The sequence below is a fragment of the Canis lupus genome, chromosome 30 (genome assembly GCF_003254725.2).
Source record: "Canis lupus dingo isolate Sandy chromosome 30, ASM325472v2, whole genome shotgun sequence".
In the NCBI taxonomy this organism is placed as follows: domain Eukaryota; kingdom Metazoa; phylum Chordata; class Mammalia; order Carnivora; family Canidae; genus Canis; species Canis lupus.
This window is the reverse complement of record NC_064272.1, coordinates 24,297,773-24,315,279: the sequence shown is the minus strand read 5'-3', so window position 1 is coordinate 24,315,279 and position 17,507 is coordinate 24,297,773. Positions and strand designations below refer to the sequence as shown.

At 45.5% G+C, this 17,507-nt stretch overlaps 1 protein-coding gene across 1 annotated transcript in view; it reads left to right on the top strand.

The window, feature by feature from the left end:
• MYO1E (myosin IE) overlaps positions 1 to 17,507 on the top strand; it is a 198,898-nt gene that overhangs the window by 157,457 nt on the left and 23,934 nt on the right. Inside the window, 7 exon segments of the mRNA XM_025472640.3 lie at positions 4,266 to 4,344; positions 4,346 to 4,411; positions 7,896 to 8,010; positions 8,216 to 8,385; positions 8,468 to 8,613; positions 15,742 to 15,888; positions 16,796 to 16,953. Coding sequence (XP_025328425.1) covers positions 4,266 to 4,344; positions 4,346 to 4,411; positions 7,896 to 8,010; positions 8,216 to 8,385; positions 8,468 to 8,613; positions 15,742 to 15,888; positions 16,796 to 16,953 — 881 coding nt within the window.

Genomic DNA, 17,507 nt, shown 5'->3' with positions numbered 1-17,507 from the left:
TGCCTCCTACACCCCACCCTTTGAGGGAAGCCCACAGGTCTAACAGCGGTGGTTCACACACAACCTAGAGCTTAAAGGGTAGGCCTAGCAAATGGGAAATGGGCCTTTGTGTGTGTTCATTTCCTCTGTGAAAAATCCTTTATGTTTATCAAAACCATCCCTCTTGACTAAGAATTGGAGACTAAAAATCAAAAGATGCCTTAATATCCCTCCTGGTGGGCCATGTGCTCTTGATATAAACCCTGCCCCACCTTCAGAAGAACACCCTATTCACCACCCCCACTACTCCTTTCCTATCTTTAGAAAGTGCTAAAAAGCTATTAGAAATGGCAGCCACTTTGGGTCTTGGAATAAGAGAATATCTGCTAATTCTTAGAAAACAACTTTTTGAGCTAAGTACCATGTGCCCCTTACCATGGCTGGAAAAATAAGCCCAAATGTGGGTCCTGATTCTTAAGAAAAAAAATCTGGTAGGAACATAAGAGCTTTCTGAAATTTATCTTAGGGCACCATTTATACTCCTCACAAACATCCTTCCTTTGACCTTGACTCAGCCTCTCAGAATGGTAGGGGCAGGGGGAAAGGGACATTTGTGAGGAAAGTCAAGCCATATCCTGGACAAGGGAAAAGAAAGAAAAGAAGGTTCAGGAAACTGTGGGGTGTCAAGGGTGTCCTACTAGCTGCCAAGACTTTGGTGTCCTTGGATGTTGGAAACATCCTCAACTCCAGTGCCAGCAGCTAGAGGTCACTGGGGTCTGGTGGCATTTCCTCTGAGGAGGAAACATTGATTGGTCATCTGAGATAACAAACAGCCCGCAGTCAGAGCCGAAGAGAGCAGCCAGTGCACAGGCCTTGAGATGAAATATTGGCATAGCTTGGTCTTAAACTGAAAATGCTTGATGAGAGGAATGTAAGCTCTGATCCTCAGCTCTCCAAAATTATCGCAGGCACCACTTAGGCAGCATACCATGGCCTCGTGCCACCTGTTATCAGCCCCGTATCCCAGAGAAGGACGAGTAAACTGGGGATGCTTACTTAGTAGGAGAGCCTTATGCTAGAATTGTGCCCTGGTCTCTCCAACAAATACAAAAGGAAGTGAGGAGGGCACATCAGGCTTCTTGAAAGCTAGGTGACCACTGCCATGGTCCACAGTCAGAGGGCCCTGGAAATGCCATGCAAACCCCATGTCTTGCCCAGACATGTTAGAAGCCCTATCAGGAAAAGGGAGAGAAAGTCTCTGCAAAACAATTTCCTTACTATAAAAAAATCAAATGAGAAAGGCAGCATTATTTTAATAGGGGTGGGAGCATGTGAATTGCAAAGAGCTACCCATTTGCGGTTGCACAATATGGATACTTCCCTTTAGAACTTTGATTAGATGGCGCCAGGCAGCTTTGGACTCTTAGAGACTTATCACCTTGGGGGCCTGGGTTTTTCTTTCTCTCCCATAGCCTGCAGGAATTTTTCTCCCTCATCCATTTATTTTATTTTTATTTGTATTTATTTTATTTAAATTCAGTTTGCAAACATAACAGTATAACACCCAGTGCTCATCCCATCAAGTGCCCTCCTTAGTGCCCATCACCCAGTCACCCCATCCCCCCACCTTCCACCCCCTCTGCAACCCTTTGCCTCCCAGAGTTAGGAGTCTCCCATGGTTCGTCTTCCTCTCTAATTTCCCCACTTCCCACTCAGTTTCCCCTCTTCTCTTACAGTCCCTTTCACTATTTCTTATATTCCACATACAAGTGAAACCATATGATGATTATCTTTCTCCGATTGACTTATTTCAGTCAGTGTAATACCCTCCAGTTCCATCCACATTGATGTAAACAGTAGGTATTCATCCTTTTTGATGGCTAAGTAATATTCCATTGTGTATAAATGGACTACATCTTCCTTATCCTTTCATCTGTAGAAGGACATCTCAGTTCCTGCCACAGTTTAGCTATTGTGGACAATACTGCTATAACGTTGGGGTGCAGGTGTCCCGTCATTTCACTACATCTGTGTCTTTGGGGTAAATACCCTGTAGTGTAATTGCTGGGTCATTCCCTCATCCATTTAGATTCCCAGTACATTCCTGCTTGCTCACTGGGTTCCAGAGTGGCATCTAGAAAGGCTCTGCTATCAGTCATGGGTATGTGGCTTCATTTGTTTGACTTCATTTTACCACATATGAAATATATTCATGCAGATGTGTGGCTTCACCTAGGTATTTTCATTTTTAAACTTTTTATCTCTAATTAAGGAATGGGAGGATTTGCTTCTTCAAGACATTTAAAGACATTATCAGGCAAGATGTGGATATTTGGGAGGAACAGAGAGAGTCCCTAGAATCACTTTAGTCCCATACAGCCAACCCTAAGGGCAATAACCTGTTCCTGTCCTCTCAGTGAGCTCTGGATCCTGAAGACATGGCCGCTTTTCTTACCAAGATTCCCTTCTCTTTTCTTCCTTAGATACCATAAGTCAGTCTAATCCTGATAGTAGCTTCTGGGAACAAAGGGCCTGGCTTCTCTAGAGGCCCGGAGCCCATTCATTGACTGTGTTCTGGATGTGCCTGTGCAGAGGCTTTGCCCTCCAATTTCTCTTCTACACTCTTCTCTGATTTCTCCTCCCTCCCTCTCCTTCCTGCCACCTTGAGTCTTTGGGACCTTCTGTATTTGACATCTTTAGTGTGCTTCCCATCCGTCGTAGGTCAGTCTCTTGCGTTATTACAATGTTTGTAGTATAGATGTGTAGTAGACTGTGTAGTCTTTTTAAAAAAAAAAATATTTTATTTATTTATTCATGAGAGACACAGAAAGAGGCAGAGACATAGGCGGAGGGAGAAGCAGGCTCCCCATGGGGAACCAATGCGGGACTCGATCCCCAGACCCCAGGACCATGACCTAAGCCACCCAACCATATGGTCTTTAAAAGAAATGCTTACGGGTAAGCCAATCCATGGCTCCTATGTAGTGTTATGATTAAAGAAGCAGACTGGGGTTCAAATCTCAGCTCTGACAGTTGCCAGCTAAGTAACCCTAGGTGAGTCTCTATTTGCCTCTGTGTCCAACTCGGCAAAATGCTAAGACCAAACTAATCAGGTGGCTGTAAGGAGAAAATGAGACCATACATCTGAAGCTCCAGGAACAGCACTCGATGCAGAGAGAGCATCCCATAGATGTAGGACGATTGCTCATTACCACTGAGCCCCAGACATTGGGAAGGTGCTAGATGGGTAATATGAACTATTCGGGTGTGGCATCCACGTGTGGAGCTCTCGTCCTCATGGAGGAGGCACAAATTAAGTAACTGCAAATATGAATATAATTACGAGTGATGATATATGCTCTCAAGGAAAAATATTATTTTCTATGAGATAAAATAGAAGAGGGGCAGCAATTTTTGCTTGGGTAGTCCAAAAATGTCCCTCTGGAAGTGTCACTGAAGGGCAGTCCCCCTGCACTGGAGCCAGCCACATGAGGCATTTGCAGAATGGCACACCCAGTAGAGGGAAGGGCATGGGCAAGGCTGTGAAGTTGGAAGGTTTAGTGGGCATGAAGAAGAGGCCGTCCTTCCAGGAACACAGGGAACAGGAGAGAATGTAGAGAGAAGAGCCAAGGACTGCATCACCGGGGCCTCATGACTCAAAATTACACAGAATTCCGAAGGTGAAAGTTGATGCTTAGTAATAACTGCTGCTTGGGGCGCCTGGGTGGCTCAGTGGTTGAGCATCTGCCTTCAGCTCAGGTTGTGATCCTGGGGTCCTGGGATCGAGTCCCACACTGGGCTCCCTGCAGGGGAGCCTGCTTCTCCCTCTTCCTTTGTCTCTGCCTCTCTCTCTCCGTGTCTCTCATGAATAAATAAAGAAAATCTTAAACAAACATAAGAGACAAACTCTTCATAAAGAGTTATGAAACTCTTTGCATTAACTTAAGCGTGCTAAAGAAATCAAGGGAAATCACTATAGAGAAAGAATGTTTGGTTTTGCCCAAAGATTGTCATTGGCCACCTTCAGGAGTGCTATTTTTAGATGGCGATAGAAAGGAAAAGCAGATTTTCATGGGATGTTGACATGGAAGCAGTCGGACGGGGTATAGGGAGGAGGGATGCTCCGAAATGGGAATACTAGGCCCAGTGGGGTTTTGCCACTGTCGGGCTCCATCCCTCAGCCCTAGAACAGAGGTGAGCGGATCTCTGGGACCCGACAGCTCCAGGTGCCTCTGGTGGGTAGTCCAGAGTGAGTCTGATCCTTCTCTCCCCTGTTGTCCTCACAGGTATGCCATTCTGACCAAAGCCACCTGGCCCTCGTGGCGAGGGGACGAGAAACAGGGTGTCCTCCACTTGCTGCAGTCCTGTCAACATGGACAGCGACCAGTTCCAGCTTGGGAGGAGCAAAGTGTTCATCAAAGCCCCGGAGTCTGTGAGTGCACGGCTGCCCCGCTCGCTCCCTGGGTGCCTCCCCGTCTCCCTGCAGCACCTCTGCTGCCCGTTCCCCATGCGTCTGGCTTCCTTTTCCCACCTTGAGTTCCTGTCCCCTGCCCCCATGTAGGTCACTCCCCACATCCCTGCTCCTTATGGCCTTCCGATTGCTCAGGGAGTATGAAAAGAAGTCATCACAGAATAGTTTTCTTTTCTTTCTTCTTGTCTCTCTCTCATTACATGGTCATGCTCTCAAGGTCAGGGACTCCTGTCCCTTTAATATGCCATTATGTACTCAGAGCCTTGCACAGAAAGTGGCTCAAAGCAGGAGCCTCCAGTTATTTATAGTGTCCAGTAGAGTCTAAGCTAAAACGACTTCTTTGTCTCATAAAGAAGGCTTGGGTAACCTCACATCGTCACTTGGGTGACACTAACAGGCCACTTACACACAGGCACAGGCTTCCTCCTTGCAGGTAGAACAGAGTTCGGGGTGGGAAGTCTCAGAACTATATCTTGAAGACCGTGAAGGAACCTGGAAATAATTTTGGAGGGAGGAGGAGAAATCTCTGGGTTCATGGAACACAAATATTTCCCAGTAAGAGAGTCACACATACATTTTACAATTCACAAACTTATTAGACCTCCACAGATTAATTGGAGGAACTTCTTTATCTTTTCCTGATGGGGAGGGGGGTCTCTATGAGCCTAACGAATGTCTGTAGGAAATTTCTCTCAGTTTCTAAGTTGAATTCCTTAGAGCAGAACCTGTCAGTCCTTCTGCCCCATTATGAATGGGGCTATGGGGCTATGGAATGGAGACATTACTTTTTAAGATGGAGAAACTTCTGGCATTAACCAAGGTTAGGCATCATCATTTTCTGAGGTTCCTTGAACAATCACAAGACTCCATTTCAAGAGTCTATGGTGCACTTAGCAAAATTAGTCATCAGATCAAGGGGAAATAACATGAGAACTGACAGCGTGGGTGATAGTGGAAACACTTGAACTTGAGGCAAATCCTGGTCTTGCAGTGAGTTCTCTCCTCTAGAATGGGCCCCTCGGCCACTGTTCTGCCTCCGAGGATCAGCCTGAGACCTACAACTGTTAATGGCTGTCACTGAATGGCTTTAAGAACCATAAAAATTATTAAATAAATAAGTGGCACACATCAATAGAACCCGTTTATGAAAAGTTTGTGGTAGCATTTTCCACTTGGAGTTATTTGTAGCTTCACAGCAATTTCATTTCCAAATATAAAATGAAAATGTTGTGTCATACACCATTAAGCAACCCACAGAGCAGTTCCTGTTCTTTCTAAAATGGGATGGAGTGATTTATCAGTACAATGCAGAACTCCTCTGTTGTTTTATACCCGTTTTTACTTTTTTGTCTTGCCTGATTTTCACATATAATTAGAACAGCCTCAATATTTTTCATACTTTTTTTTTTTTTTCTGATTTAGTTGAGCTGTGGGGTTTTACTTCCAAAACCAAGGTTTATTTTGGGTTTTGCTTTTCCTTGTCTTCCTCCCAAATGTTTTATTACCATCACTTGATTTTCCTTTTCCCCATCTTTTTACACATGCACGCATGTAAACACGTGCACGCGCCTTCACATACACTCTCTCCCCTCCCCCATCATTTCTCCGTCCACATCGAGCACTGACACTGCAAATACTTTTACAAAAACTGGCTTTTAAAAAATCTACATTGTGACTTTGTCTTGACTTTTATGGTAAATGTGCTGACTACACAAAATAACCTATTTGTTTTAAGAACCCACTTTAGACATCAGACACCAAAAGGTTTGTGTTTGCTTGTTACATGTGTCTATGATCTAGATTTTTTTTTCCTTTCTCTCTTTCTCTTCCTTTTGGTCTTGAACCCCCCTGATTTTGAACCCCCACGGCTTTTGGGAAAAAAAGCTGAACCTCAGCTAATCTTTGATAATCTATAGGAAGTTGGGAATTGGTTGCCTCCTGCTTTCTGAGTCACAAGTGTATTTTCTGTGACACTCCCAAAATAGTTCTGGGAACGAGGAAAACAAGGCTTACTCAGAAACCCAACACAAAAGATAAGAAAGACCAACGAATATTCTTCAAACAGGCAACCACAGGGCTGAGATTTGAAACATTCTGTCCAAATGTGAAACCATGTATTCCTCTTGGTTTTAGAAATACACTCCTTGCGCCTGTTGTGTATGGCACTGAAGGCTGCAGAATGAAGCAGCCCCTTCCCTTTTGAGTTTGAGATGTTTTTGCACAGCTGGGGCTGTGAGAAGCAGGAGTTGAGTGACAGGAAGGGACAGATGTGGCTTCTGAGTACAGACCCAGATAAACAGAGACAACAGATCATGCCTGGCTGCCTTCAAACCAAATTCACTTGTTTACTTCTGAAACATTTCTGCACTGACTTGTCATCTTTACTTGTTTTTATTGGTACATTTTATTTTGTTTCCTAGACAGTCGCGAAAACCACTTCCTAGGTGGATGAGAAAGTTTCCCACCGTTTCATGAGTTGATCAAATGCAGATTGACCGAGAAAGATTTGTGTGTCAAAGTGAGAAGAGCCTGGCAGGGCCTGGAAGACCTTAGTTCACTTTCTGGACCCACCCAACCCTAGTTCCAATCTTCTCATCTGTGAAATGGAGATAACAGGAATATGTGGCCTGTGTGTTGCTGATGTGCTGAATGAAATAATGTATTCTAGAATGATTCTTGAGCCATTGCGGGCACTTGGCACGTGACCGCTATTTGCTATCATCTTCATTCTTTCAGAGCTCCATTGAGTTGGGCGGAGCAGTCAGGACTATCAAAATGGCCTGGGTCTCAAGACCTGACAGTGTCTGATATGGACCCTTAAACAAAACAGTCTGAGTCCCTCTTGGTGAACCCACGTCTGTTAATCGCACATCTTAAGTCCAGCTCCAATTGCTCTGGTTATTATCCTCTGGCCCAATGAGTCCTTGGAGAATCTGTGCAGCAGGACGTCTATGGTTTTATGGAACTGAAAGTAGGGCAGCCCTCTTTCCACAGCAGCACAAGCTCTGCTCCTACAGAAGCTGGAAACCCTGTTAAGAGGCGACACGCAGCAGTAAACAACAGCCTCCTCCAACTCGTTTCATCTAGCTAGCTAATATCCTCTTGGGATCGAGGCAGGGAACCAGTGGATAAATGGTGAATCATTCATTTGATTTGCACAGATTATGAGCAAGGCAGGGCAGACATTATCAGGGTCCAACTGACGCTCAGATACAGCTATTTCCCATTATGTTTTTTATTAAAGGAAGAAAACAGAGAGATAAGGACGTTCTAGTGATTATAAACAATATGCCCCAGGAATCATGTTTTCACTTTTGTTCATGAGTCTGAGAAGCTGCTTCCCATGTTATGTCTTTGACTAAAAACTGAATGTCTTGAAATAACCAAAGAAAATGATGTCCGGGTCTTAGGTATTGGCTCACATTTGCCTTCTTTATATTCACAGCTATTTCTTCTAGAAGAAATGAGAGAGAGGAAGTATGATGGGTATGCTCGGGTGATACAGAAATCATGGAGAAAGTTTGTGGCCCGGAAGAAATACGTGCAAATGAGAGAAGAAGGTATTTTGGTTGTTTTTGTTTCATGCATTTAACAAATCTCGAGAATAATTTTGAGCGTGGATGAAGTGACAGTTCACCTTACTCTGCATATAATGTCACACGTTAAAAAGCTTGCATGCGTTTCTCTGTGTATTCCCACATACTTTCCCTCCTCTTTTTGGGGTACCTGACCTTCCCGTCTTCTCTATCCTTCCGGTTATCCTAGCCTCAGACCTCCTGTTGAACAAGAAGGAGAGAAGGAGAAACAGTATTAACAGGAACTTCATTGGAGATTATATCGGGATGGAAGAGCACCCGGAACTCCAGCAGTTTGTGGGGAAGAGGGAGAAGATCGATTTTGCAGACACGGTGACCAAGTATGACAGGAGGTTCAAGGTACACACTGGGTACGGCGCACCGTGGAGACAGTTGCACTTTGACACGTCTATGCACCTTCTTACAGCCCCTCTCCTTACAGGGTGTAAAGCGAGACTTGCTTCTTACTCCAAAGTGCTTGTACTTAATTGGACGAGAGAAGGTCAAACAGGGCCCAGACAAAGGCCTGGTGAAGGAGGTGCTGAAGCGGAAAATCGAGATGGAGAGAATCTTGTCTGTGTCCCTCAGGTGCGTGGCAAGTGTCGGAGGCGGGGCTGCCTGACTCTCCTCGTCGTCACCGTCCGCCCTTCCAAACACAGGCTGGATAAAGGCCTGGCTGGCTTCCCCAGTTGTCAAAATCATGGTGAAGAGAACCAAGCTTCCGCTTCATAGACCTTCATAGGTCTCAGGAGTGAGATTCCAAGCAGTGGCCTCCTGGCCAGCTCCACTAGTCAAGGGGGTGCTGGGATCCCTTATTCTCATAAAGTGTGAGGGGGAAACCTGCTGTTTGAAACTGAGTATACCGGCTCTGACTGGGGTCCTGTCCTGTCCCACAGTCCTGACCCCCAAGCCCACCTCACCCATGTCGAAGACCTGACCCATTTCACTAGCAAAGGCCCAAGCAGAGGTAGCTATTCGCTCATCAGTATTGCTTTTTAGTTTGCGGTGACCATGGATTGTGCTGAGAGGGAGGTTTCTTTGGACGCCTTAAGTTCCTTTTGGCCTATTCGTGCATGGAGAGAGTACAAATGGTCCCCATAATTTGTAGCCCTGGAGTCATTGCCAAATGCTCCCTTCAACCCCAAGTTCACAGGCAGCGGCCCTGCCTCTTCCTGTCAACACTCTGGCTTTCTTTTGGCAGAGGGGCTTGTATGTGTGAGGAGACTTCCTAAATCCTCCCATGCTCAGATCTTCCAGACTAATTTCCCTCTGATGAGAGGAAATCCTCCCAGTCCACAGAAGGCTGAGGAAAGAGGAAGAAAGGCCCTGTTGAGCTCAGTAGCTTCCCGCTGAGTTAGTTGCATCCCTGGATCCTTCTGAGGAGATTGTTGCTTCTATCGGGGCAAGCTGCGGGCCGCCGTTGTCTCAAAGGTAGCTAGTGATGTTCTGGTCGCTTATGAACATGTCTTTCTGGAATTGGAACACCTCTCAACTCTTATTCCACATGGAAGACAAAACTGCTGCTCTCAGGAAAAAGCCAGGGTTTTGTGTGCTCAGGCGTCCGACCTACCAGGCCGGGAATCCTGGCTCCAGTGTCTAATCCAAAACAGATTGTGAGTTGTGTCCATTCTTGCCTGTGTCCCTGTGGTTTCTGATTCTCTCTGTTCCCAGTTTTCCTGATAAAGGGCCAGGTGGTGCTGTGAGGTTAAGTGTTTAAAACATTTCAGCTGAGGATGTGGTAAAACTTGCAAGCAGATGAGTCCATCCGCAGCCTTTTCGTAGCCTCACCTCAGATGGGCCTCAATGCCCCGGATTTCAAGGAAGAGCTCTAGGCCCTGTCACGTTTCATGTTTGTTTTAAGAACCCACTTTAGACATCAGACACCAAAAGGTTTGTGTTTGCTTGTTACATGTGTCTATGATCTAGATTTTTTTTTCCTTTCTCTCTTTCTCTTCCTTTTGGTCTTGAACCCCCCTGATTTTGAACCCCCACGGCTTTTGGGAAAAAAAGCTGAACCTCAGCTAATCTTTGATAATCTATAGGAAGTTGGGAATTGGTTGCCTCCTGCTTTCTGAGTCAGGTGGTTTCAGGAAGTCTTCCTGAGCATTCAGCTCACCAGCTGGGTCACAACCTGAGCTGGGCAGGTGCTGGCCACACTTCTTGGCTAGCCGGGCTCTGAGGCTGCCCTTTTTGTTCCCAGGAACCCAACCGAAAGCTTCCTTTTTTCTTGCATGGGGACCAGCTACACCTGAGCTAAGCGGGGTTAGCCGAAACATGCTGCGCGCTCTTGACAGGAAGCTGTGGCTGAGCGCCAGGGAATCGTAGCTCCCGGGCATATGTGCTCATTGCTCTGAGAGTGGTTATTATTCTTCCCGTGTTATTAATGCCCAGGCCTGTGCATAACCTTCAGACCACTCAAGCAGTGCTTGATCATAAATAATCCTATGTCTGCATTTGTATCAGCCACTCTGATGCCATCTTTTTTGTCTAGTCCTTGCGATTTATCAAGGTGTGGGATATCCCCACTCAAATCTTTTCCTTTTGTCTTGTCTTCTCTCACAGCCTCTGGGGATACAGTGTCTCTTGGCAAAACCACCTTCCTCTTGCTTCCTCTTGAGTATTCATGGTCTGGACATTTGCTCCCTTATGGCCTTTCTTACGAGACGATGTAATTAAAGGAGGTACTTAGGCTAAAAGTTGTTCTGGCTCTCTCTGGAAAGAAAAGAGCCTGAGTCATTGTAACTTGTGATCTGTGCATGTTATAGTTACTGAGCCTCACACTCACAGAATTTAATGCCGCTCCCTCGTTTCCTTCATCCACTGGGTTAGGCCAGTAATCTAAACCAAGTGAGGAATGTAACCAGATGGGTGATGGTATGCGCAGAATCAAACCCAGAGTAGAAATTGATTGTGGTACCAGACCACCAAATGTGTGTGTGTGTGTGTGTGTGTCTTCTCAAAATATTTCAGTACTGGCATAGAGAAGGATTCTAATATTTGTCTGGTAATTCAGGGAAAAAGTTGTATCGTGTATATGTTTGCTGAAAACTGAGGCTTAGTGCTTGACTACTGGCTGGAATGATCATCCAATGGCTTCTTCTAGTGAAGACCATCACAGTGCCTGCAAGCTCGGGCTTCTGGACCACCTCTAACTCTTACAACCACTGTGAAAACTGAATGGGCTCACAGCTCCCAATCACACCAACCAACCATGTGAAAACAACCAACTGACATTTTGGGAAATGAGAGCATGACTATTTTAATACGAAGGATTTAGTGCTGCTTTCTTTAGGTGTGATCATGGTATGGTGGTTATTTTTGTCGAAAGAGGCTTTGTCTGGGGCACCTGACTGGCTCAGTTGGTAGAGCATGCTACTCTTGATCTTGGGGTTGTATGTTTGAGTCCCACGTTGGGTGTAGAGATTACTTAAAAATAAAATCTTAAAAAAAAATAAAGAGGCTTTAAAAAAATAAATAAAATAAAGAGGCTTTGCCTTTCTTTGATACACAATAAAAAACATCTAAGGATGAAATAATATTTATACTTTGCTCTTACATAACCGAGTTTGTGTGTGGAAATGGGGTAGTAGGAGTATAGACAAATATGATTGTCTGTAGATTGATAATTGTTGAAACCTCCCGACGAGTGGAGGTTCATTCTGCTGTTCTACTCGTAAAAAATATTTGAGATTTTCCGTAGTAAAAGTTTTTCCTAATCCTCCTGGTAGACATAGTTTTAGAAGTTTCTACCTTTATAAAAAATAGATTGAAATATATCTAACCAAATTATCATTGAAATTTCGGGGTATCTAGGTGGCTCAGTGGGTTAAGTTGCTGCTTTTGGCTCAGGTCATGATCCCAGAGTCCTGGGATCAAGTCCTGAGTTGAGTTCCCTGCTTAGTGGGTGTCTGCTTCTCTCTCTCTCCCTCTGCTCTTCCCCTTGCTCGTGCTCTCTCTCTCTCTCTCTTTCACACACACACACACACACACTTTCTCTCTCTCTCAAATAAATAAAATCTTTTCAATTGTCGTTGAACTTTTTCTTAAAAATTTAGTTAACAATAAAAGTATAGGATAGGCCCAACAGCTCAGGGAGATAGGAAGACTACAGTTTCTCAAAGGAGCTCTAGAATAATTTGAAAAGGAAAAATCCTATCTGAATGCAACTTCAATGAAACACCCATGCCTGCATTTCTGCCTTTATGGGGGAGTTGGCAAGAATATCAGGAGATGGCATACCAACAAGTAGTTGAGATGTTGGATTTCTGGGGCTTGGAGAGTCTGCTCACGAAGGCTGATGACCATTAGTTTTTGAAAGATCCTTCAAAAGCTGCTTCTTAACCAAGTAGTGAGCTAGCTTCACTCTTGTTTGAGAAACTCAGTTTGCGGGAGCAGTGGCCATAGGTGAGAGAGCCTGTGTTCTTTGCTCTCGCATTGTAGGTCATGAGATTGGTACCATCCAGTCTCCTACCTGCCCAGAATGTTTCACTGCCTAATTGCCTAAACTTGGCAGTAAGAACAGCCTACTTCACTACTACTTGGCTGTCCTGAAGCGTTACTGAAATCTTTACCTGAAGGGACCTTTGAGCTTTGGGAACCTGCAAGCCCAACATTTTTGGACTGACCACCTGCTTTCTGTTCAGCTCTGAGGTTTGAAGGTGACTCAGAACATAGTCACCGCCACAGGGACCTCCCTCTCATTCTGGAAAGGGGAGCAGACACCTAAGTAGACATGTGGCACACAGGATACAGGTGGGAATGAGCCTTCTCACCTCCTTCCCAAGGAGGCCCTTATTTAGACCTGGCACAGCACATGTCTACACTCTCAGAGAAATCAAGTAGGACCCAAACTGGTGCCCCTGGTTTCTCTGAATGGTAGACTTCTGGGTAAGGTTTATTTTCTTCTTTAACCACCACTGTCCTTTCCAGTTTGCTAACAGGAGCATATTTCATAATTAGGAAAACATTTTGAAAAGGTTTAAATAAAGGCAGGGATGGCCTAAGAAATTGCCCTTTCAGCTTAAGGAGAAAAAAAAAAGACTAAGTCTTTACTCAGTATTTTGTAACTAACCTTTTTGTGAAAAAGACATTGGTTAAGGGAGTGAAACAAGATTTTTCTAGTGTTGTCAGCAGTACAACAATAAGCCACAAAGATGAGGGGATAAAATTTGAGTGGAGAGCCAAACCCAAGGACTAGTAAAGAATCTTTCAACACGGGGTACTACATCAAACATCTGTAAGGAATTGTAGCTTGAGCATATGAATAAGACAGGGGTGAGGTCCAAAGATAAGTCTGAGTTTTTAGAATAAATAAATGTAAAAGCTTTGTGTTCAGACCCTGGAGCGTGGGCTGAGGAAAGAGGCCTGGCTGAAGACGGTTTCACTGACTCCCGTGCCTGGGTCACCAGAGGGGAGGGGATTTTGAATTTGATGGTTGAAGTCAAAGTGTCCAGACACTTTCTCATTTCCAGACTCCTGCTGATAATTGACCCTAAAGATTTGGCCTGCTTGCTTCTCTTCTTTATGGTAATGAAACTCCTAATAAATCTCAGTACATTAAACTACTGAAGGTTACTCGTGTTGGGTTCATTCAGCCCTGTTGGATAAGCACTGTCCCGTCTCAAGTACAGCCAGACAAACAGACACATCCAGACCTGCCCCAGAGCACTCTGCATCGAGCAACTAAAACAAGAGTTTCGTTCCTCACTCCACACACCGAAAAGTGGGGCTTCTTGTTTTACTCTCTCCCTGTTGCATGCACTCTCTTCGTCATGCAACAGTCTTCTTACCCCTGGGTTAGGATGCCGGGATGCTCGGATTTTATTTCATTAATTCCAAATATCTTTTATGTAAGTACCTTTGTTCAGAGTTCTGACGTACTACAATTGAAGTGATTGAGACAGTTCCAGAGTTTTCATCTGCCTAGAAATAGGAAGCTGATAATAGCTTTGTGGCTATACCCTCTGAGGTACCTTCTTGGACTTTTAAGAAAATATTCCAATTCCTAATTTGGAAAAGGTTATGAACAAGGAGGTGTAGTAGAGACTGAGTTGTCCTACAGGACCAACTGTGTCCTTTCCATGCAAAGAGCTGATGGCTTGCCCAAAGACTGCATTTCCCAGGCTTCCTTGCAAGGTAGGAGTAACCATGGGACAGGACACTGGCCAATGGGGTGTGAGCAGAAGTGACTTGTACAACTTCCTGGTCACATGTGTAAAAGGACGCCATGGATGCCTGGCTCCCAGCCAGTGTAGCATGGTCATGTCGGCCCTGAATTGCTTTTACACATGCTATGGAGTAACAAGAGATAAAAACTCAGTGTTGTTTAAACCACCAGTTGCCAGCGTCTTCATTGTGACAGAAAAACCTATATCCCAACTATAACAAGAGTATACAGAAAACTAGTCGTGATGTAGGGAAGTTTGAAAACAAACTCGTGGGGCACCTGGGAGGCTCAGTGATTGAACGTCAGACGCCTTTGGCTCAGGTCATGTTCCGGGGGTCCTGGGATTGAGTCCCACATCAGATTCCTGCTTCTCCCTCTGCCTGTCTCTGCCTCTCTCTGTGTGTCTCTCATGAATAAATAAATAAAATCTTAAAAAAAAAAAAAAGCCATGCTGTTGGCATTTCCTGCACTTGGGAGGATTAAAATGTTACTGTGGCCAACTCATTGAAGCAGGTTTACTTTGCTTTTCATACCTGGAAAAACACCATCCCTAATGAAATGTCATTCTTCAGAGGGTTGTCGTCCATATTTGACGGTGGTGCTTGGAGATAGTTGTAAGTGTGTATATTATGAAACCTTTGGGATCGGTTACCTCCTTCAACTGAGCTGTACATCACATAGGGAATAAGAAGCCTCAATTATATGTGTGTTGTTTCCATGAAGTCTAGCTGGTCCTGGACATGGAACTGAGTCTAATCAGTCCCCTCTACTGTTCCACGAGGCATTTCCCCCAGAACTGGGTTTGCCTTAGCCTCTTCCATTGTTCTTGCAGCTCCTCACATGCCCTTCCCTCCAGGCCCAAGTTTGTCACCAGCCCTACCCTAGCCAAACACACAGTTTCCGCAACGCTGTGTTCTTTCCCTGCCCCGAGAAGTTCATTAGCCTGACGGTGAAGCTTCTGCTTGCTTTCTGTTGGTCCACCTGCCTTGTACAACATCTCTGTAGCCAATTTTCTGTGTTTGCACTTTCAGCAGCATGTGGCACACAGTTTAAGCAGAGGCCTGAATACCCAAAGATTTCTAATAAGTACATACAAAGCCCAGGATGGTGGCTTCCCTGTTGATAAGTGAGCTGCAATTCTTCAAGTTAGCATATATTATAACAGCTACAACTATATTGTAAATTCTACTAACTTGGCACTTAGGTGGGATCGTTCATTTCCAGCCACATTCTATTTGTAATGTTTGGATTTTTAGGGTCTTAAGAATGTAGAAGTTGAATTTGAAAAGTGAGTTATTTTTTTAATATGGACTAAATTATCCTTAAATTCCCGATTTTAAAAAGTCACGTGGGAGATTTATTTTGACTATGCTTTTGGTGGGTTATAAATGGATTCCGGCTATTTTATTACCGTAATACATTGTTGTTGTGTTTTGTTTTAAAGATGATCACTTATAGAAAGACTGTAGAAATGTAGTAGTATCTCACAGGATGTGAAAAATGGAATATAGAAGTGCAACTTTCATTAAGTCTTCCCAATCTCTTTTCAGTACTATGCAGGATGACATTTTCATTCTTCATGAGCAAGAGTATGACAGTTTGCTTGAGTCCGTCTTCAAAACTGAATTCTTGAGCCTCTTAGCAAAGCGTTATGAGGAAAAAACCCAGAAACAACTACCTCTGAAATTTAGCAACACGTAAGTGGGGACCTAAGGCCCAAAATTCCAAGTCAAACTTGATCCCTCTGCTGGGTTTCGGACAGGAGGGTTCAGACAGGAGGGGAGGCCTGTGAGGTGGCAGGGATCTGACTGGCTGCAGTGGCTTCAGAGAAGCCCAGCCCTGCCTGCCTCCACTTACCCCCAGACAGTCCCAGGGCCTGCAGAAGATAGTCATGATGGCTGTTACAGACCTTGAAAGGCCACTTCTGCATTTCTGTGAAGTCATATGGACAGCTACTTAAAATGAAGATTTTTTTTTGGTCTTACGGCCTAAGAAAATAAGTCAGAAGAGCAGAATATGGAATTGTGTCATGTAGGCATATAGGCAGTATGACCAATAAAAACTGGCTGGGTAGTTTTGGAGCTGTGAGTAACCTTCCCTTCTATGTGGATTTTGGTTGCTAGTGTTGAACAGAATTTAATTAAATAATAACCACTTTCTATGCCGGGGAGATGCGGGCTATCTCATGTCTGGCTTCTCTCAATTCTCTACAAACACAGACTGTGTGAAATCAGAGAGACACAGGACACTCCACAGTAGGTGTGGCCTGGAAAGTGTCCCCTTCCTTCTGTCCCCTGGGCAGGTGCTTCTGAGGTCACCTGGTAGAATGACACTGGCACCTGTCTTGGGGGTCCTCCCTCGCCAGCCGGCTCCTCTCAGGGGCCGGGCCCAGAGGCTCCTGCCCCTGGTCAGGGGCTCACCATGCCGCTGTGCCAAGGCCATGGATGTTGTCCCCCTCCCAGGGCCCCATGTCAGCTCCCAGGCCCCGGGCCGGCCACCTTCTACAGCACACTTGCCGGCAGCAGAGGTCCGTGCTGGGGTGGGCGAGCACCAGTTCCTCCCTGGTGCCCTCCTGCCCGTTACCAACAAATGTCCCTGTCGCAGGCTTGAACTCAAGTTGAAAAAGGAGAACTGGGGTCCCTGGAGTGCCGGGGGCTCCCGGCAAGTGCAGTTCCACCAAGGCTTCGGTGACCTGGCCATCCTCAAGCCCAGTAACAAGGTGCTGCAGGTCAGCATCGGACCGGGGCTGCCCAAGAACTCCCGTAAGTGTTCCCGGGCCCCGCGGCCGCCGGCTGCTTGGCTTCCGGCTCTCCCTGCCCGGCCCTCCCCGCCCTGCTCACCGGCGCTCACCGTGGGTGGTGGGTGCCCGGATCACTGGGTGGCGGGTGGCGGATCGGTGGGGTGGACCACCAGCGCTTCCCCGCGCGGGGCTCAGCCCCCCACAGAAGCATTTCCAACTGACCTAACACCGAGGCAAATGGGCAGGTTACGCCTCTCTGAATGACTGGATAGTTCCTTATAGGATCCCTGGCATTACAGAATTTGTTGTGTTTGAAATATTTCCGTCGGTCGGCTTCAGAGTTCCAGCCCATCCATGCCAGTCGGATCTTGTCAGCAAGGCAAACCTTATCTTTTCTTTTTTTTCTTTTATTATTTTTTAAAGATTTTGTTTATTTATTCATGAGAGACACACAGAGAGAGAGGCAGAGGCACAGGCAGAAGGAGAAGCAGGCTCCATGCAGGGAGCCCGACGTGGGACTCGATCCCAGGTCTCCAGGATCAGGCCTTGGGCTGAAGGCGGCGCTAAACTGCTGGG